Genomic DNA, 22148 nt, shown 5'->3' on the forward strand with positions numbered 1-22148 from the left:
GGGTAGCAGGTACAACAGGTTGCGATCCGCAAGCTCACTTGCAGGACGCCCTGCATGGACTTGACGGCAGAGCTCTGCCAGTCCCCCCCCAGCTGAGCCGAGCGAGTCCGGTCGAACCCAAACGGAATGCAAGTTCTGGCAAGCGGTAGAGTGTGTGCGATCCAGGGAAAGACTCACCGCTGCGTTGTTTACTCACACTGGACCGACCGGTTCTGGTGTCTTTGCTCAATGCATTAGCTGCCGGTTTAGTTTGACGTTAAAGTGTGAGGGGAAATAATCACGTGCGGAGAGAAGACGACAAATGGAGGAGAAACCAACTGGAATTCTGTCGCCACGGAACCCATTCATGTGGACCACATCCAGGAAATATGGATACCTCGACTTGGAGGAGGCAACTTGTAGACTTGGTAGAGTGGACTTTTGGGTTTTGGATGATTCAAGTTTGTAGATTGGACTTGTACGATTCGAAAAGTGAATTTGATGATCTACAGTGTAGACTTGGTGGAGTGGAGTAACGTGGACTTGTAGACTTGTGGACTATTTCTTGTAAAATGGGACAAATCTTAAAACACACAACTTCACACGATATCTATGCTTGTAAGATACTTGTTAAAAGTAACTTTTTATTGAAAAATTAAGACTTATTTTGAATTTTTTTTTTCAAATTCTCAACAGATGACTAGTGTTTTGTTAAAAAAAAATGTATATGAATGTAATATGCATACTTCATAGAGTGTACTAGCGGACTTGTAAACTTGACATCCTGACCTTGTAGACCGGAACAATTGTAACCTTTGTGGGGTGAACTTGCAGACAATACAGTCTTGGTAGTCTTGCAGACATAAAAGGGCACTTGATAGACTATAGATCGAAAACCTGGTCAGCGGACTTGGCATGGTAGACTTGTAGACCTCGACGGTTCACACTTGGAAGAGTTTACTTGCCGACTCGAAGAAGACAAGCGAACAAAGGAGTAGAAGACATGTAGACCTGATAAGTGGACTTGCAGACTTGATAGAACTGATGTAGTGCACAAGCAGAGTTGACTGATAGACGTCATAGACCTGGAGGAGTGCTCTCCTGGACTTTGTAGATTGGCAACCTTTTGGAGTACACTTGCAAGCTTGATAGACTTGGTAGACATTTGAATTTGGAATCTTGTAGACCTGGTAGAGTAGCCTTGCAAACTCCGCAGAATGGACTTGAAGTGCTCAGAGGATTAGATTTAGACAATTATAGTCCTTCGGGATCGGACTTGTAGACTCTGCGTGGTTGACTTAGAACGTTGAATGACTTGGTAGAGTGGACTTTTGGTCTTGGTGTGGCAGTGTTGGAAGATTGTAGAACTAGGAGAAACTTGCAGACTTTTTGTTTACCTGGTAACGTCATCTTGACGTTAACTTAAAAGGTTGCAGACCTAGCAGATTAGACCGATAGACGTCATAGACTTGGGGGAGTGGTCTCCTGGACTTGGTAGGTTGCCGACTTGTTGGCGTACACTTGCAAGCTTGGTAGAATTGGTAGACATCTGAACTTGGAAGTTTGTAGACCTGGTAGAGTAGGCTTGCAATCTCAGTAGAGTGGACTTAAAGTGCTCAGAGGATTAAACTTGGACAATTCTAGTCCATTGAGATTGGACCTTGTGGACTTTGTGTAGTTGACTGAGAACGTTGAAATACTTGGTGGACTTATGGTCTTGGTGTAGCAGAGTAGGAAAATTGTAGACCTAGGAGAGAGACCTGGTAATGTCATCTTGGCATACTTTAGGTTGTAGACTTGGTAGAGTGGACTTACGGTCTTGATGTGGCAGATTTGGAAGATTGTAGACCTCGGAGAGACTTGCAGACTTTTTGTAGACCTGGTAACCTCATCTTGCCGTACTTTACTTAAAAGGCTGCAGACTTGGTAGAGTGGACTTGAAGACTTGATGGAGGTGGAGCAGTGGACTTTCAGACTTGGTGCAGTCGACTTGCGACCTTTGTAGACCGAACTTGAAGAGTTGAAAGTTTGTAGTCTTGGCACAATGGACTTGAAGATATTGAAAAATTTAACCGTTCTAAAGGGCACTTGGTAGACTTGGGAAATTGTAGCTCTCGTAGAGTGGACTTTCAGATTTTCTCAAGTGGACTTGTGGACACGCAGGAGCAGACTTTGAGACTAAAAGGTTGGAGAGCCGGTAGAGCGGCGTTGCAAAGAGGGATGGCGTCCAAGGAGTCATTGTTGTCGGGCTTGTCGGCGCTGAAGGATACGGATCCTCCACCTTACATCCAGCCTCACTACAAAGAGTCCTACCGTCTGGCCATCTACGCGCTGCTATGCGGAGGCAAGGACGCCTACAACGACTTCCTGCAGGCCGAGCAGATCAACCACTTCCTATCCGAGAAGGAGATCCGCTTCATCTTGGAGAACGCCGAGGCGCCCGTGGTGGAGGACGACGACGACGCGGACGCGGACAGGCGGCGCCTCGGAGTCGAGCCGGGCCCGTCCACATATTTCCCGCTGGACTCGGACGAGGAGGTGCCGGACCTGGACCTGGGCTGGCCCGAGGTGGCTCTGGAGGACCAGGACACGAGCATCAGTTTGCTGTTCCACCCGCCCAGGGCCAACACGCCCACCATCAAGGAGGTGGTCCGCAAGCAGATCCAGGATGCCAAGCAGGTGAGCGAGTCGGGTTTTCATTTTTAAACAACGTTTTCACACGCTCACTCTGCGTTTGTAGGTGGTCGCCATAGCGATGGACGTCTTCACGGACGTGGACATTTTCAAGGAGGTCCTTGGTGCCACGCTGCGGGGGGTGGTGGTCTACATCCTCCTGGACGAGGGACACTTTGGCAGCTTCCACGCCATGACGCACCGGGCGGGCGTCAACATCCAAGACCTTAAGGTGCCAGTCCATCAAATCAAACTTGACTGACAGCCGCACTTACACATACGCACTACGTACATGAGTGGACGTTTTGTGGGTCTACTCGGGATCGATACGGACCAAATTTTCCTGTTGCAAATGAAACTGGTTGATGAAACTGGTAAGATGAGTTATTAGGCTTTCGGGGGGGGGGGGGGGGGGGGGGTCAAAATGTCTCTTCAATGGCTGCTTCAAACCAAAATGAGATTAATTTGTGGGTCCAATCGCGATCGACGGGTCAACCAAATTTCATGTTCCAAAGTCAAAACTCAAAAAAGTCAAACTGGCTTTGGGGTCTGAATTTTCAAAAACGTCAAATGGTGATGTAGGGATTTGTCCACGACCGCTTTGTTGTGGCCACTGATTATTTATTTTGACTTCTTGTTAAAAAAATAAATAACAATTCTTCTTTATGGCGGCGTATTAGGGCCATGTATAAATATTTTTTGTTAGACGGCGAGGGCAATATTCTGAGAAAAAAAATCTAAAAAACTATAACTACACTACGTGTATGTCTTGTAAGTTTGAGGGTTTTTTTTCTCGCAAATCTGCCACTTTATAAACTCGCAAATTTCTAAAGAGTAGAAACTTTAAGAAAAAACTTGAACTTTTTAAGAAAAAAAAAATAAAAATATTTATTTTGACTTCTTTCTTTTTTTTTTTTTTTTTAACATATGATAATTATTCTTTATGACGGCTTATTAGGGCCACGTATAAATATTTTTTTTAGACGGCGGGGGCAATATTTTGAAAAAACAAAAACAAAACTTAATAACAAAACTAACTACGCTAACATGTATTTCTCGTCAGTTTGAGTTTTTTTCTCGCAAATCTGCCACTTTATTAAATCGCAAATCTGCCACTTTCGAAACACGCAAATTTCTAGAGTAGAAAAGTTCTGGAAAAAAAATTTACTTTCTAAAGAAAGTTTCTAAAAACTTTAGAAAGTCATAAATTTGTTACTTTCTGAAGAGTGGAAAAACTTTAAGAAAAAAACTTTCACTTTCTAAAAAAAAAAAAAAAAAAAAAATAAAAAAAAAAAAATTAAAAAAAAACTATTTTTGACTTCTTGTTAAAAAAAAAAAAAAGAGAATTCTTTATGCCGGCGTATTAGGGCCATGTATAATTTTTTTTTTTTTTTTTTTAGACGGTGGGGGCAATATTCTGAGAAAAACACAAAAAAAACTATAACCACGCTACGTGTATTTCTCGTATATAAATAAAGTTGACTTGACTAAACTGTAAAAACTTTAGAAAGTCTCAAATTTGCCACAAGTGGTCAACACGAACCATAAACGAAAACAGCTGACAAATAATGTCCAAAGGTGGCGCATGCTGAATTCCATTTGGTCTCCAAATGCGCGGAATGCGATCACGTGAGCGACGGCGTCGCATCTCTTCCATACTACAACACGACACGAAACCATCGAGCTTTAAAGTGGAAAAAAGACGACTTCGAATGCGCATCGTTGGCTGCGGCGCGTCCGGATTTTCCTGTCGGGCGGCATCGACGCCGACAGAACAAACACGGCTCAGTCCTCCGCTTCAGTCACAAGATTCAGGCAGCACGTTTGGTCTTGAAGAAACCACGGGGACCTCCGCCAAGGCCCAAAAGTCTGCACCTTCACGCAGACACGCCTCCTCTCAATGTTGTTGTTTGCATTATATACAAGTAGATATAAAGATCCACTGTTTGTTGATGATATTCGTACGCAAGTGAATGTGAAGAAAAGCGTCACATGTGCACCTCCTGAGTCACATGTGGCTTCCTGTGGATCTCAAAAACAAAAAATTAACCAAAATTAATATTTTTTAGAGTTTTTTTGATAAACTTTTCTTTAAATGAATTAATGATTTAGATTTTTTTTTTTTTATGAAAATTTAAATAATCAAAAAATGTCAGTCCAAATTGTTTAAGTTGTCAGAAAAAAAGAGACAAAATGTAGATGAAAAAGCTTTTAGAAATTACCTAAAAATGTCCAAAAAGTGACCATAAAATTACCATACAAAGACCGGAAAATTGCCAAAAATGTCAGACAATTGTAAAGAAAAACAAACAAAAACAAAAAAATGGCGGGTAACCATAAAATATGCAAAAACAAAACAAGAAAAGAGGAAATGTACCACAAAATGTCTTTGGGGGGAAAAAAAAATTGATTTTAAAAAAGGTAGAAAAGAAAATGCTCAAAAAAAAATAAATGGCCATAAATAATAATAATAATAATAATAATAATAATAAAATGTTCACAAATGATGAAATCCCCAAAATTACCACAAAATGTCTATAAAATTTCCAAAAATGGCAGGAAATTGATTTTCAGAAAAGACAGGAAAGAAAATGTTCATAAAATATCCATAAACAAAAGAAGAAATCCCCAAAATTACCATAAAAGGTCTAAAAATGTCCAAAAATAGACATAAAATGTCCAAAAAAAAGGAAGAAGAGCGGCAGAAAATTCCCATAACTTGACTTGACTTGCTGACCCCTGACCTGCAGTATTCGTGCGTCACTAATGGGTCAAATTGCGATATTGACGATATATCGTCATTGTCGCCATCAGAACATTCGCGTGCGGACGGTGCGAGGTCAGCAGTATCGCTGCCAGTCCGGCCTCAAGTTTCACGGCGGCTTGGAGCAACGATTCATCCTGGTGGACTGCCGCACTGTTTTGTACGGGACCTACAGGTGAGAGTTGAGCAAATGATAACAGTTGCTATGCAAACATTTGGCCAGGTAGGAAACTGTTGTACATTTTGTCTCGTGGTCTCAAGAAGGTAACCAACATATTCCTTTCGTCCAGCTACACGTGGTCCTTTGAGAAGATCAACGTGAGCATGGTGCTGGTGGTCACCGGTCAGCTGGTGAGCTCCTACGACGAAGAGTTCCGCCGCCTCTACGCTCGCTCGACCGTCCCCGAAGCGCTGTACAAGGAGCGCTCGCGCGCCGAGTACCTGAGGGAGGCGGCGGCGCTCCTGCGCAGTCCCAACTCCAGCCAGCTTTCGCTGCATCGTCTTCACGTCAGACCTCGCGGCTTGAGGGCTTTGGCTCAGGACGAGCTCCCGGACACGGCCGCCATCATGACCAGGGGCCTGAGCGTGCAGGACCGCCTGCATCTGTCCCACTTCCCCGACCACATGACGAGGGGCCACAGTTTTGGCGGCGACCTGCAGAAGTTGAACCCCATGACTCGGCTGAGGATGGGGACCAAAGACATCGGCGTTCCCGACAGGACCGTTTCGAGCCTGCTGGTGCCCAACAGGATGTCTCACCAGCACGTCCGACACCAAAGTCGCTACGGGGCGGACCAAAATCTCATCCCTTTCAACTCCGAGACCTCCCTCCACAGGTGGAAGATGGACACGTACCTGAACAGCCAAGTGAACCTGGACGGGTCGTGCGACGCCTTGTCGCCGCTCACGTCGCCGTACAACAGCCGCACGGGCCTCAACGACCATCAGGCGCAGGGGATCAACAACAGATCCAGGGATATCAAGTCCCGCTTGGACGAGATCCGCCAGAAACGGCTCAGTCTACAGGAGTACAACAATCTCAGGCAGAGCCAAGAGTCCCTGCGATCGGCGTACCAAAGTCTGGATCGGCCCAAGTTCAAGTCGTCGTTGAGGGGCCTGCCTGACGTGAGGCCGAATTTTGTGGAGGAGGAAGTCGCCGACCGCAAAGGTCTTGATTCCAACCAGGCGGATGACGGCAACCGCTCCACCTCGTACTTTGACATCCGAACGGGTCCCGAGCAAAAGGCGACCCCGGCGTACGAATGGTACGAGCCGCTTGCCAGGACCGCTTCGGGGGTCCAGGTGGAGGACAAGCTGAAAGACCCGTCCCTCAAGTACCCCGGTGGTCTCCAGCGCCCTCGGACCATGGAGTCCCTCATTGAAATCCCCGAGGAGAAAGAAGGTTGCGGTAATCCTGTCAACGGCGCCGACAGTCTCAAAGAAAGAAACAAGAGTTCCAAAATGAGTGAGAAAAATTCCGGATCTCAAGAAGCAAAGAAGTCGCCTTCTCACGAGAAGTCAACTTCTTCCAAGGTCCTAACCGCCTCCGAGGTGAAGAGTCATCATCGGGCGGATTCGACGCTCCACCGGAAGAATTCCACCAGGCTGAAAAGCTCTGAGGAAAAGAAGGCTTCCAAGAAGGAGGAGAAATCTCTCCAAAGGAAAGCCTCGCTGAGATCGCAGAACTCGTCCTGCTCCAACTCGCGCGCTTCCCCCGTGGGGAAAACGTCTTCTTCCGCCGAGCACCGGAGCAGCCAGAACTCCGTCGGCAGGTCGGGGCTCGAGAACGAGAAGCCCAAGTCTTCGTTCCCCTTCCACCGATTATCATCTCAGCGCTCCAGCAAACGGAAGCCCAACCCGGCCGCGGCGGAGTCGGCGGAGCGGAGCTCCAGGGAACATCTGGAGGAGCAGGAGAAGGCGGCCTACGAGAGCCGGCGGGAACAGGCCTACAGTCGCTACGAGTACCTGTTGCAGTCCAGCGTGCCTCTGCACAAAACCAAACGAGGAGACGGAGGGCAGACCTCGGACAGCCCCGCGTACCAAACGCAAAGCGGCGGCGAGAACAGACTGGGACGATTCATGCAGCGGGTCGGGAATCTCATCGGGAAGAACAAGTAGAACGACCAGAAGCGGACCCGTTTGTCAGCGTTTGTTTCGGCCGATCCGGGACGTTTCTGGGCGGAGACTCAACGATTTCCTTCCAGCCAAGCCGCGGAGGCAAACTGCTATCAGTTGCGTTTGCAAAATTTGGCTGCGCGAACCCCCGCTCGCGATTGGCGGACCGGTTTCATGCTCGATCCTGGTTGGCTGCCGTCCTCAGCTTCCTCCGGCGTCAGTTTCGAATGTCGTCTTTACAAACGGCAACCGGCAATTTTGAGTGATTTTGCAAGGCCCGCAGAATATTGTGTTCTATTGCTATGAAAACATGGCAACACCCACCAAAAGAAAGATTAAAGACTCTTCTTTCATCAGGAAAAAAAAGTACATTTCTATCTCTTTCTGTTTTGCAGCAATTAGCATTAGAATGCAGCTAAGTTTCGTCATTATTCACATTCCTGGTGAAAACACTGTCAAAAAGAGCTTGTTGCAACATGGCCCTGGTTGATCTCTTATACTCTGCTGCCACCTACACCTAATTTTCAGGTAAATCATTCTCTTTTTTTTTTTTTTTTTTAGGCCCAAACTTTTGTTTTGTTTTTTTTATAGTAAAATCTTGACTTAAGTAATTTTCGTCATTGTAAATTTTCAGGTAAATCTTTTGTTTTGTTTTTTAATGCCCAAACTTATTTTTTTACAGTAAAATCTTGACTTTGAGTACTTTTTATAATTGTAAATTTTCAGGTAAATCTTTTTTTTTTTTTTTTTTTTTTTTAATGCCAAAACTTTTTTTTTTTTTTTTTTTACAGTAAATCCTTGATTTAAATAATTTTCATCATTGTAAATTTTCAGGTAAATCATTATTTTTTTTAAATGCCAAAACATTTATTTTTTTTTTACAGTAAAAATCTTTATAATTGTAAAATCAACCGTGTCAAAACATTATATATATTTTTTTTAACCGTAAAAGTAGAAAATGTGTTACCGTAATTTAACGGTACATTTTCGGCAACCACAGCTGCCGGTATTTTACCGTAAAATCAGCATTTTATTTATTTATTTATTTATTTTTACACTATGTATTCCCCTGTTACGTGTTCTCTAAAAATCACATTTCAACTTTCAAGACGCAAAACAAAGAACACATCACTTCACCTTCTTTATTTGTTCCCCGCAACACGGTAGCAACATTATAAAAACAACGCGGTATGCTTTGATGTGATGGCGGAGAACATTCTAGATAAAATATTCCAGGCACTTGTTCCTCTCGTCGTCCAGTTCCTGGGTCTCGATCTCAAACTTCTTCATGGCGATGAAGTACTGCACGAAGGGCTCCCCCAGCGCGCTGCGGATGACGTGGTCCTCGGCCAGGGCCTCCAGGGCGTCGTCCAGCTTGACGGGGATGGCAAAGTCCTTCTGCTGCGCCGGCGCCCGCTGCGCGCCGCCCGCCTCCACGCTCAGGTTGCGGCGGATGCCGTCCAGGCCGGCGGCGGCGGTGGCGGCCAGGACCACGTACGGGTTGGCCATGGCCGAGCCCAGCTTGTTGTCGATGTGGGTCTCGCGCCCGCCGTGCGACTTGACGTTGAAGGAGCTGCTGTTGTCGTTGCAGCCGTAGGTGGCGTACAGCATCCGCTTGGGATCCTTGACGGCTTTGGCCATGTGGCTCCGGCAGCCCAGGCCCGGCGACACCAGGCAGCTGAGGGCGGCCGAGTGCGCCAGGAGGCCGGCCAGCCACTTGCGGCCGATGTCGGACAGCTCGCCCGCCGCCGCCGCCGCCGTCTTCTCGCCGCTTTGGAACAGGCTGCGCCGCCCGTTGGCGTCCCACAGGCTGTGCGAGAGCACGCCGGCGTTGTACAGGCCGTCGTCCGTGAAGAAGCTGGCGATGTAGCTGTGTTTGCGGGCCAGCTCCTGTCATGCAGTACAAGGAATCGCAAAAGAAAAATAACACAGTCAAACTCCATTTACAGACTGTCCGAAAAGGAGTAAATTCCTACCTCTTAAATATTAACTCTTTTCCTGCCAAAAACGGCAATTGACGTCAGGGACACGCCCACCGAGTACCGCCAACAACGTCAAATCACGTCAACCGTGTTTTTTTTGTTTTTTTGTTTTTTTGGTCGTCAATGGCCAGTGCAACGTCTTGGACAGCTCCGCTTCGTGAATGGGGCGGAAAAAAATTAAAAAAAGACCTACAAACTATATGGCCAGCAGATGGCAGCATTGTATCTCTTTTCAATGGGCACCTGTGTATGAAATTACATGAAAACATGGCGGATCTTAGGAAATAGAACGTTTTCAAGGATGACGTGAATAAAGCGTTTGTTACATTAAATCGAATTCAAGGAGTGTCACAAAAACAAAAACAAAATATCCGCGTCGAAGTCACTTTTGCAGAAAATGACTTTTTTTTTTCTCATTTTTGCTTGTTGTCACTCAAATTATCTATTTTCAAATTGTGATGACTAAAGAACGGAATAAGATATAATCATATTTTCTAATGAAAGAAGGGAATCCAATCTTTCATATGGTATCCACCATGTTTATGTAGTCATAGCACACAATATTTTGTTTTGCCTTGAAAGATAAGTGAAAATGTTCTTTTTTTGTTTTTTTTGAACGTTTTGGCAGTAAAAGAGTGAAGTCATTCGCTCTGAGACATTTTCACCCCCTTCGCTCGCGGCTGTTTTACTGGATTTGGACTGATTTTGCAAGGCCCACAGAATATTGTGTTCTATTGCTACATGGAACCTACCAAACGAAAGATGAGAGTCTCTTCTTTCATCAGGAACAAAAAACGGTATTAATGATGATTAGTACAGGAGTAAACTTGTATATATATATATTTTTTTTTTTATTAAAGAATTATAACTATAATTCAACAAAAGATGCTCTGCCAAATCTAATATTGGGATCTAAGGAACTCGGGGATAGAAGAAGAAAAAAAAAGGGGTCTTCATTTTTTATTTTTATTTTTTTTTTTATTTTATTTTATTTTTTTTATTTTTTTTTTTTGAAGAGCTCAGAATTGTTCATTCGGTAGTCTTACCGATTCAACGTCTTGTCATCATTGCTCTTTTCTTTTTTTTTTTTTTTTTTTTTTTTTTTTTGTGTGTGTGTATGTGTGCGTGCGTTTGCGTGCGTGCGTTTGCGTGCGTGCGTGCGTTTGCGTGCGTTTGCGTGCGTGCGTGTGCGTGCGTGCAAATACTTATAAATTTATACTCATTCATTCACCTAAAACCTTATAAATATCCCATTACCCTTCGCCTTAACCAGGTACTTCGAATCTTGCCAGAGTCGTGAGATTTAAATGGTCAGGAGACCAGAGAAAAGGTCAGAAAAAAAAAGAAATAAAGAGAAAAGAAAGGTAAATCAAAGTGACATCCAGCACCGACCAAACACTTCCTGCCTTCCCCATGATTACAAAATCAAAGTCTTACGCCAACCCCGGAAGCCTCTAAATTCCAGCAAATTTAGCGAGATCTCAAGAGCCCAGAGGAAAAACTAAAGAGAGGAAGGAGGGAAGGATCGATAAGGCAGAGTGAGATCAATAGAAGCCAGTACATCCAATCCATCAAAGTGAAGTCCAGCACCAACAAGACCCCTCCTGCGTGGTTACAAAACCGGAGTCTTATGCCAACCCCAGAAACCTCAAACTTCCAATAAATTGAGATCTCAAGTGACCAGAGGAAAAACTAAAGAGAGGAAGGAGGGAAGGATAGATAAAGCAAAGTGAGATCCACAGACACCAGCACCCACTGATTCAAGGGGCTGTGGGAGGGAGAGGCAACTTCTGTTTGAGTTTCAGTAGATGCTGGTGCGATGGATCTGGCATGCATAAGGACCACCACCAAAGAAAGAAGCCGTCAACCGCGGTCCAGCAAAGCGAGCACCCCCCCCCCCCCCCCCCCCCCCGGAATCCCCAGGCCGCGGCAGCACCAAGGCCACCCCCAAGCCACCCGAGCGGACACCGGTCGGCGAGCCGACCCAGACACCCGGAACACCCCCGCCCCAGCCCCGGCCCACACCCCCGAGCCCAAGGCCGCAGAACGAGGCCCAGCGGGCCCCCCACAGCGCCCCACCGGTCCCCAGCCCCCATCCCCCCACGACCCCCCCCGCACCCCACCCAAACCCGCCATCCACCACGACCCAGGCCCCACCACCCCCGACCCCCAAACCCCCGAACACACCCCGACCCCCAGCACCCAACCCCCCCCCCCACCCATACCTCCACCCCCCCCCCAAACAAGCCGCCCCCCCCCGACGGCCGCCACCCCCCCCCGCGAACCCGGCCCCCCGCGAGAACCCCCCACCCCCCCCGGAAACCGGCACCGGGCAGCAGCGCAGAGAGGGAAGATGTGCCCACCCCACCTCCAGCCGCGCGAGATTTGCACAGCGGCGGGAGGGGGGAAGCAGAGGAGGAAGCACCAGGGGAGAAGGCGGAACACCAGAACACCGAGCCCGGTGGGGAGAGGCCCCGGTCGTCACGCCAGAGTACAAGTGACACCTAACCCTGTTACTGAGTCCGCCAGCTCGCCGACTGGCGAGCTCTACCCTACACCGTGAATGTGGCCCCACCCAGTGTATATACAAGTGTGTGCGTGTGGTGCATTAAAATTGGGAGCAGGTGAGTCGGAGCAGAGGGAAAAATTTTCCCCTATTCCGACACACCCGTATCCCCCCCCCAAAAATGAATATGTATATGTGTGGTGCATTAAAAAAGGGAATGGAGGGACAAAGTGGTGGGGCAGGGACACAAATGGGGGGGACCACAGCGCTGCCAGGCACTGCAGTCCATCCCCTCTGATGGCTCCCCGCCCCAACTCACCCCTCCCCTTGGACGTGAGGTGCATTAAAATTGGAGGGGAGTTGAAGGGTGAAGACGGTGTTTCCACCCTTCCCCACCCCACCAAGAAATGTGTTGTGTGCCCTATGTGTATATTTACAAAGTGTATAGTGCAAGCTAGTGAAGTGAGTAAGAGGAGCGACCAGCGGGGCCTCACCCAACCCGGCGGGTGTAGGTGGCACGCCCGCCCCCCAGCACCCCCACCCCCTGCCGCCCCCCACCTCATCCACCCGGCACCACAATGGGCGGACAGCCAGCGCAGCAGGGCTACCGGACAGCCCACCGGCCACCGGAGCCCGCCCGGGGCGCCAGGAGTTATACCGGAGTGGGGCAGGCCCCAAACCCTCGCCCGGCCCCCGGAGCCCGACGCCCGGGCCGGGGAGGGAGCCCCAGGCCCAGGGAGAGGGAGGGGGAGGGGCCGCAGGGCAGACAGGGAAGGGGGGGGGGGGGGGCGGGGGAAGCGGGGAGAAGACGACAAGAAGGCGAAAGGGCGGCTGCAGGGCAGGAGGCGGGGGGGGAGAGGAGGAGGGAGGGCGACAAGGGAAAAGGGACCGGGAGGCAGAGGAGGATGGGCGGGAGGAGGCGAGGAGGGAGAGGCGACGGGGGGGAGGAAGGGGGAGGGGAGAGGGAACCACGGGGCACACCGGAGGCCCACCCACCCCGAACCGCGCCGCCGGGCACGGAGCAGCGGACCGCGCCGGGACGGCACCGCCCCGGGCACCAGGGGAAGCACCCCAACACCGCACCCCACAGGGGGCCCAGGGAGCGGCCAAGACGCAACCGCCACCGAGCAGACAACGGGGGGGGGGGGGGGGGGCAGAACCACCCCCGCCCGACCACAGGGGACGGCGTCAAGAAAATTGACTAATTAGCATGCAGTAACACCAAGTGTTGATGCTTAGTGCCCACTAGAAATAGATCTTAAGGAGTTATTGAGTATAGTGTCGTATAGTGTGGTATGCTCGAGCCCACTAGCAGCAACTAGGTTCCTGACTATATAAAAATAAAAACAATCAGATACAAAATACCAAATACAGGAGCAGCGAAAACAGAAGTTGTAACGATGTGGTGGCTCTCGTTAACAGGCAGAATCTTGGCAGGATTAAGTTGCCAAATTGAGATTAAAATATTCTATGTACATAGACCATATTTGTTTAAATCTTGATACTTGATTTTTATTTAAGGCAGAGATTTTTTCCATTGAGATATAATTTATTAGTAAGTTTAACCAGTGGTCGATATTTAGAGATTGTTTATTTTTCCAATTGACAAGGATTATTTTTTTAGCAATAGTAAGGGCTATAAATATAGATTGAGATTGTTTACATGGTAGCTCAGTTATTGTTAAGTCACCTAGTAAACACAGTCTTGGAGATAAAGGAAGCCTACAGTTTAATATATCAGCGAGCTTTTCCAAGATTTTAGTCCAGAAATGCAGCACTGGAGTACATGACCATAAAGCATGAAGATAAGTATCGGCAGTGTTTTGTGAGCACTGGAGACAAATGTCGGAGTCAGAGAGTCCCATTTTTTTCATCATATATTGTGTAATATATGTTCTATGAAGTATCTTATATTGGATAAGTTGCAAATTTGTCTGTTTGGTCATTTTAAATACATTTTCACAGATTTGGGTCCAAAAGTCTGGTTCCGGAACTATAGACAAGTCTTTTTCCCATTTTAAAGTCGGTAAATACGTTTTATTTGTGTATAAAAATAACTTATATATTTTTGATATTTTCTTTATTGTTGTTGGAGAAAGCTTTATAATATCTTTAGCTAAGACAGGCAGTTGGAGCGTATCCTGAAGTGTTGGGATTTGTTTCTTAACCATATTTTTAACTTGCAGATAATGTAAGAAATTTCCCTTTTTTATTTCATATTTCTGGACCAAGTTTGTATACGATATAAACTTATTATCTGAGAAAAGATGATGAAGGTGTGTAATTCCTTTCTGCTCCCATAGGCTTAAATGGAACGACTGATTATTAAGTTGAAAGTCGGGGTTATGCCAAATGGGAGAGAGCCCACAGGGCGCCAATTGGGAGTTTGTAATTTCTAATGCCTTCCACCAGGCAGTCAGGGTGGCGGCTATCATTGGGTTTTTAAAACAATTATGTCGTCTTATTGATTTTGTAATAAAGAGTAAATCTGACAGTCTAAGATTATTACAATCCTTCTGCTCCAATTCCAACCAACAGTTAGTATCTCTGTTGGGTTGTGTCCATAGCACAAGATATTGTAGTTGATTAGCTAGATAATAGTACATAAAGTTTGGTGCCTCTAAACCTCCTTTAGATTTACTTTCCTGAAGAGTAGATAGACTAATTTTGGCTTTTTTTTTATTCCAATAGAATTTTATGATAGCAGAGTCCAGCGATTGGAACCAGTTAGACGTAGGTTTAAATGGAATCATTGAAAATAAATAATTAATCTTTGGTAAAACTTTCATTTTTATAGTAGCTATCCGTCCTATTAAAGAGATCGGAAGATTATTCCAGCGCTCCAGGTCACTACGGATACTATCCAATAATGGTGAAAAATTTAAAGAAGTTAATTCAGTTAACTTAGGTGAAATTTTAACACCTAAGTATTTTAAATTACCTGTAGGAAAGGAGTAGTGTGGATCCTGACTTGTAGGATTCCATGAATTTTCTGTAATAGGTAATAATGTTGATTTTGTCCAGTTAATAGAGTAATCTGATAAGTGAGAGAATTTAGTTATTAATTTAAATGCTTCCCCTAGCGAGATAGCAGGTTCTTCTAAATAGAGTAATATATCATCGGCATATAGATTAATTTTATGTTCTATTGTCCCGGAGTGGATTCCTTGGATCCGTCTATCCTGACGTATAGCTAATGCAAGCGGCTCAATAAATATAGCAAATAATAAAGGAGAAATTGGGCACCCTTGTCTTGTTCCCCTTTGTAAAGTAAAACTCTGTGATGTAATCCCATTAGTAGTAACTGTAGCTTTAGGAGAATCATATAATATTGAGACCCATTGAATGAATGACTCCCCGAAGCCGAATTTATTTAAGACAGCAAAGAGGAAGGACCAGTTAACTTTATCGAATGCTTTTTCTGCATCCAGCGAAATAACAACTGCCTTTTTATCATACCGCTGTGACATACTAATCAAGTTAAAGAGTCTCCTAATATTATTAGTAGAATGACGACCTTTAATAAAACCTGTTTGATCACTATGAATAATTGTCGAGATTACCGTCTCTAATCGAGATGCCAAGGCCTTAGCGATAATTTTAATATCGGTATTAATTAGTGATATCGGTCGGTAACTTGACGGGAGGGTAGGGTCTTTTTCTGGCTTTAATAAAAGTTTAATTGCTGCTATATTCATATCTTGACGTATATCACCTTTACTTTTAATTTCAGTTACTACTCTTAGAAATAATGGAGCAAACATTAACCAGAAATGTTTAAAAAATATAGCCGGAAAGCCGTCTGGACCAGGTGCTCTGCCATTAGGCATACTGTCTAAAGCACGATACAACTCATCTATAGTAAGCGGGGTATCGAGAATATCTTTATGTTCAATAGATAACTGAGGTATATTTAAGCTGTTTAGGAATTCCTCAATATATTCAGGGTTAGGTCTATTAATTTCTGTGTATAGATTTCGATAATAGTTATAAAAAATATGGTTAATTTCTTCTGGTGATTGTGTGCATTCACCATTTATATCTTTAATAGCCGTTATAAGAGATTTTTCCCGATTCCGTTGAAGTTGATTTGCCAGGAATTTACCTGATTTATTATTATGTTCAAAATTATTATATCTCAACTGTTGTATTATAAACTCTGTCTTTTTAGATAACATGTTATCTAACTGTATTTTTATATTCTGTAGTTCTATCCATATTTGATTATTTGGGTTTAATACATATTCATCCGTTAGTTGTTTAATTTTATCTTCCAGGTATTTTTCTAATTTTTGATCCTGTTTCTTTTTATAAGTTGAATATGATATAATTTTCCCTCTAATTACCGCTTTCCCTGCTTCCCAGAGAAGAGATGGAGATATATTTGGAGAGTCATTTATTTCCAAAAAATCTGCCCACTCCCTTCTAATAATTTTATCAAACTCTACGTCTTTCAGTAATGAGATGTTAAAACGCCATATCGGGGGAGGTTTAAAGGTAGAGTCAATTTGTAGAGTGAGGGAGACTGGTGCATGATCACTTATAATTATAGAATGTATTTTTATAGCAGTTTTATCAACAATAGAGTTATTTGTAAGGAAAAAATCAATTCTTGAGAATGATCGGTGCACAGCAGAGAAGAAAGTAAATTCCTTCTTAGTTGGGTTTTGAAGTCTCCAGCCATCGCTGAGGCCAAAATCCTCCATATATTCATCTATTACTTTAGCGGATCGTAATCGCCTTGTATATATCGTATTATTAGAACGATCTATTAACGGGTTCAAGACCGTGTTAAAATCACCTCCAATAATAATAGTAGAATTTGTTGCTAAATCGAGTAACCGAGAGAAAAATTCATGGAAAAAATCAGGGTCATCATTATTTGCGGCATATAAATTACCAATTGTATATACTTTATTAAATATAGTTACCTGGATAATAATATATCGGCCCTCTAAATCTGTTACTATATTATTTAGAGTAAAGAATAAATTCTTATGTATAAGTATAGAGACACCTCTTTGTCTACTATTATAGGAGGCAGAGTAAACTTGACTAAAATTTTTATCTATAAATAATTTTTCTTCTGATTTTTGTAAGTGGGTTTCTTGTAGGAGACAAATATCTGCCTTAAATTTTGAGAGATGGTCTAAAATTTTTATTCTTTTTGCCTGGGAGCGAGCGCCACACACATTCCAGGAGACCAGAACTAATTTCTGCATACAAGCAATATAGACTCAGTCTTATGTATACATCTATATAAGCTGCTTATTAATATTAACATATTGTAGGATAGCAAAAGAGTAATTAGGCAATTTATATAATTTATATAAAGAGAGAGATAGCAAGTAGATAAGTATAATAGTGAAGAAACGTGGGGGGAAGTGAGTGTGAAGGAAATCTGTGGGGGATTCAACATAACAATACACCAGTAAATGGTGACCTAAGCGAGATTATTATTATTATTATTAATTTATTTTTTTTAAGAATATATTTCTATATTATTATTATTATTATTATTATTACTATATAGCCTATGCATAATATAAATTCATATTCTATTTCGTAACCCATTATCCATACATATACATACATATACATATACATATATATACATATATACACATATACATACACATACATATACATATACCTACGTCAAATAATCACACAATGCTCGGCTCTACCAATTGTCAGTTAGAACAGCCAAGGGGTCGAGGTTGGGTTTCGGAATAGCTGGCCGTCGATATATAATTTATCAACGACCATCGAAGTCCGTTTACCCTCCTGTCTATTTTGTTTCATGATAGGAAACAGTACTTTTCGCCGCTCGTTTATCTCTCTTGGGAATTGATCATTCATCCCGAAAGATGTCCCTTTGAGCTCCCGTCCTTTACTTTTTACCAATTCTTTATGTTTAAAATGTTCGAACTTAGCAATAATAGGACGGGGCTTATTGCCCTTACGAGCTCCGAGCCGGTGTACACGGTGAAAAGAGATATTATTTACCGTCTCCTGTGGGATCTTTAGCGATGATGTCATGAATTGAAAAAAGGGGTCTTCAAAGCAGCACATATAGTCCGCTTTTTTTTTTTTTTTTGTGTACTTGTTAAAAATTGTGACAAACCCCAAACTTGTATATGTCTCATCTGTACGTACGCCGTACAAGTTTGTCGTGTGCTCGCGAGGTGGGAGGAGCAAGATGGCCGCCCTGTCACTTCAACGGCAAATCACTAGTGGCAAATCCAGTCATATGTACAAGTGGCCTTCACTCGACGATTCCCTACTGTACTGTATATCCATGTCTAAATGCTTTGTCGCCCTCTGGTGGCATCTCGGCGCCAAACACTAATGTTGAACAGATCGCCTTTGAATCAGGCCGTACACAGGCGCGCTTTTGCCGCCATCTTGTGGCATCTCCTGCGTGATATTGCACTCGGCTTGAAGCGTGAATCGGTCGATAAAGCCGAGAATGACCTCTCACCTTGATGCCGGTGCGGAAGGTGAAGGCGCTGTCGGCGGCCGCGATGCCAAATTCGGGCCTGAGGTTGATCTCCATCTGGCCCGGCCCGCTGGCCGAGGCCATGCTGTCGACGTCGGCGCCCATGCAGTACATGCCGTCCAGCAGCTGCTGGAAGAAGGGCAGGTCGTGGTTGCCCAGCAACGTGGTGGCGGGGAACAGCAGCGTCTTGGGCCCGATGCGGTCCGGCGCCCCCAGCACGCAGCACTCGTAGGTGAAGGAGGCGTGCAGGGAGAAGCCCAAGCTGTGCAGCTGGCCCAGGATCTGCTTGGCCAGGAGGCGGGGCGACGTGCGCAGGGGGCTGCCGGTCACCGTGCACGGGTCGCAGATGAGCCGCGCCGTCTGCTCGGCCCACGGCAGGATGCGGAAGGTGGACAGATCCGGGATCAGGAGGATGTCGCTGCTGAAGTTGGCGGCGTTGGCGTGGTCCACCTCGTTGCTCTTCGGGCTCAGCGTCAGCTCCAGGTAGCTCCGCGGCATCGGGATGCCGAACACGGCCTTTTCCTGGGTTGACAACCCAACAAAAAACAACAACAACAACACATTTTTACCCACAAAACTAAAAATAAATAAATGGGCTGTTTCGTGGGTGATTCGTTTAATTTGAACTCAAAAAGTTGTGTCGGTTCATTTTTGACCCAATTCAACTGGATGATTCAATTAACCAAAAAAAGTTGGGTCAAATCAATAACCCACAAAAAATGGGGGTTGTTTTGTGGGTTTTAATTTCATTTGACCCGACTCTTTGGCTTAAATAACTCCAAAAGTTGTCCGTTCATTTTTGACCCATTTCAATTGGGTTATTCAATAAACTCAAAAGTTTGGTCAAATGAACACCCCCAAAATTGGGCTGCTTTGTGAGTTATTAATTTAACTCATTCACTCCCAAAGACGTATTTATACGTTTTTTAGTTTGTTTGTTTTTCCCATTAATGAAACAGATGAAGCACACTTTTTTTTTTTTTTGTAACGACTACCATCGCTTTAAGCTTCCACTTCAGGTCAGAAACTGCATCAAAGCCTTCATACAAAAACTCTAGCAAACAAAAACCTAAAAAAAACGTATAAATACGTCTTTGGGAGTGAATGAGTTAATGAGACCCAACTTTTGGGGTTAAAGAAATCTTTTTGTTATTCAACTTGTTGGGTTAAATAACTCCGAGTCGGCCAGTACATTTTTTACCCAATTGGGTGGTTGGATTAACCCAAAAAAGTTAGGTCAAATGAATGACCCACAAAACATTGGGGGTTGGTTTTGCAGGTTATTTAATTTGACCCAACTTTTTGTCTTAAATAACTCCAAAAGTTGTCCGTTCATTTTTGACCCATTTCAATTGGGTTATTCAATAAACTAAAAAGTTTGGTCAAATGAACACCCCCACTTTTGTTGGGCTTAAATAAATATTTTTGTTATTTAACTTGTTGGGTTCGGTAACTCAGAGTTGCTCAGTTCATTTTTGACCCAATTCAACTGGGTTATTCAATGAACCAAAACTTTTCATCAAAACAACCCCCAAAATTGGGCTGCTTTGTGAGTTAATTGAATTGAATTTGACCCAACTTTTCGGGTGAAAGAAATCTGTGTTATTTCACTTGTTGGGTTAAATAACTCAGTCAGTCAGTCAGTTCATTTTTGACCCAATTGGGTGATTCAATTAACCCAAAAAATTGGGTCAAATCAATAACCCACAAAAAATGGGGGTTGTTTTGTAGGTTATTAATGTAACTTTTTGGGTCAAATACAAAAACTCAAAAAGTTGACCCAATTTAGGGCATTTTTTTTTGGTGACCCAACTGTTTTGTTTTTTTCCGAGTGTAGAAGGATTGTTGGCTGATGCCGGACTGCTGAATGCACGGCGGCGATTACGTGGAAGAAGCGGACGGGGACGGTCTTGGATCTGGACACGCCGTGCAGGTCGGTGGCCTCGAAGCGCACAAAGTTGATGTTCTCGCGGGCCATCTGCTGCTTGATGCTCTCCATGCTGGAGATGAACCTCTGATTCCCCGACGCGTCCAGGCTCTCGTTTCCGTTATCTGCGGACGGCAGAGTAGTTCCAAACCGACAGAACCTCCCGATTTCACGCCCGCAAACGATGTTTCCGTTTTACCGACCTGTGTGAGGAGATTTGGTCTCTCCGCGGGAGCTTCCGCTGCTGCACGCGCGAGCCAGGAATTCCGTCTGCCTGTTTGTGTTGCCGTCGGTCCTGAACGAGCTGGACGAATCCGCGGCGGGGGGCGCCTGAATAGGAGAGTTCTCTCCGGACCCGGGCCCCTTTCTGGAAGCGTCCGACGGAGGTTTGAAGGTACTGAACGCTCTCTGCGGGCTGACGTGGCCCCGCCTTCCGCCGCCGCCGCCAACGCCGTGCAGGTACACGGAGTGAGGACTTCCTCCGGCGAGGAGAGCCGGTCCGTCCCTCAGGAAGCTCTTCAGTTCCTCCACAGTCTTTCTGTGCGCGGGCACCGGAACCGAACCGGGTCCCTCCGTCTCGGGCTGGTCAAATGGCTCATCGGGTGGAGGTCCGCCGGCGACGTATTTTCCCGTCACCTTCACCCCCTTCCTGCTCTCCGCGCTCATCCCGGCGCCGTCCGTTTGGTCTGGGCTCCGACTCGGGCTTTCGCTACGTACGCGGCGGACGGAGTCGATCTCGGCGGTCGCCTTGGAATCTTCACAGTCGTTCATTTGTGGCCTTTCATCAACTCTGCTTTTATTTTGGAATTTGTGAAGTGACATCCTCACCGGCACATTAATTTTTATACACAATTGGTACAATGGTGACGCGTTGGAAGCTTCCTTTTTTTTCTTTTTTTTTTTTTTTTGACCCCCCCCCAACCCCACACAACCCTTTGGGGGCCTGACTGGTACGCACCTGCCGGACAGGGAAGTGACGTAACTGGGAGCCGATTGGTTGGCGCTTGCGACCATTCGGGCGGGCTTTTGTGTCCCAGCGGTGCCAAAATGCCAAGGTCAGCTCTTTTATTTATTTTTTTTGTTGCCTTTCCAGAAAGGTGACAGCCAAAAAAAAGTGTGGCTTGCGCTCCGAGACAACAGGAAAGCACCAGGAGCACATAAAGCAACTTTGATTGATGCATTGTGCATTAAAACGCTTCTCTAATGCACATCACATTTAATTGTTCCTGATTTTTTTATATTTTTTTTGTCCATCATTCATTTCTCTTGACAGATTGGGGGATTCATACAAATATAAACAGACACATCAACTAAAAAAAAATAAAAAAAATAAATGCAATAAGCAGGTGAGCATGAACATGACTTAAGTGTTTGTACTTTGAAATAAAATAAAAATAAAAAATGCGAAAAAAAAAAAAACGTTTGGGGAATCCATTTGACCAGGGAAAAAAAAAGGGAAGATTCATTCAATTAAAGGGAAAAAAATTTAAAATGATGCAGTTTTTTTAATGGGTCTCTTTTAAAGGGCCATATGAAGTTGTATATTTTTTTTATTTATTGCATTTTAGGGGTCACTTTTAACCTCAATATTAAAGGGAAATATGATATTAAACACAGTGTACATTATTTAAAAATTCTAGAAATTGAAATTGGGAACACAGATGTATAGTTGTTGTTTTGTTTTTTTTAAAATCAAAATT

At 44.8% G+C, this 22148-nt stretch overlaps 2 protein-coding genes across 2 annotated transcripts; one reads left to right on the forward strand and one right to left on the reverse strand.

The window, feature by feature from the left end:
* The first annotated feature begins 17 nt into the window (after nt 1-17).
* Nucleotides 18-10397, forward strand: LOC144020430 (uncharacterized). The gene is made up of 4 exons (XM_077523913.1): nt 18-2658; nt 2720-2884; nt 5467-5591; nt 5707-10397. The coding sequence occupies exons 1-4, from the start codon at nt 2200-2202 to the stop codon at nt 7532-7534; spliced, it is 2577 nt and encodes an 858-aa protein (XP_077380039.1). The 5' UTR covers nt 18-2199; the 3' UTR covers nt 7535-10397.
* On the reverse strand, nt 8660-21412 carry lgsn (lengsin, lens protein with glutamine synthetase domain). The gene is made up of 4 exons (XM_077523915.1): nt 20652-21412; nt 20407-20573; nt 18504-19043; nt 8660-9421 (listed from the first exon to the last, which is right to left on the reverse strand). The coding sequence occupies exons 1-4, from the start codon at nt 21268-21270 to the stop codon at nt 8750-8752; spliced, it is 1998 nt and encodes a 665-aa protein (XP_077380041.1). The 5' UTR covers nt 21271-21412; the 3' UTR covers nt 8660-8749.
* Nucleotides 21413-22148: the final 736 nt, after the last annotated feature.

This window comes from Festucalex cinctus, chromosome 6 (assembly GCF_051991245.1).
Source record: "Festucalex cinctus isolate MCC-2025b chromosome 6, RoL_Fcin_1.0, whole genome shotgun sequence".
NCBI lineage: Eukaryota > Metazoa > Chordata > Actinopteri > Syngnathiformes > Syngnathidae > Festucalex > Festucalex cinctus.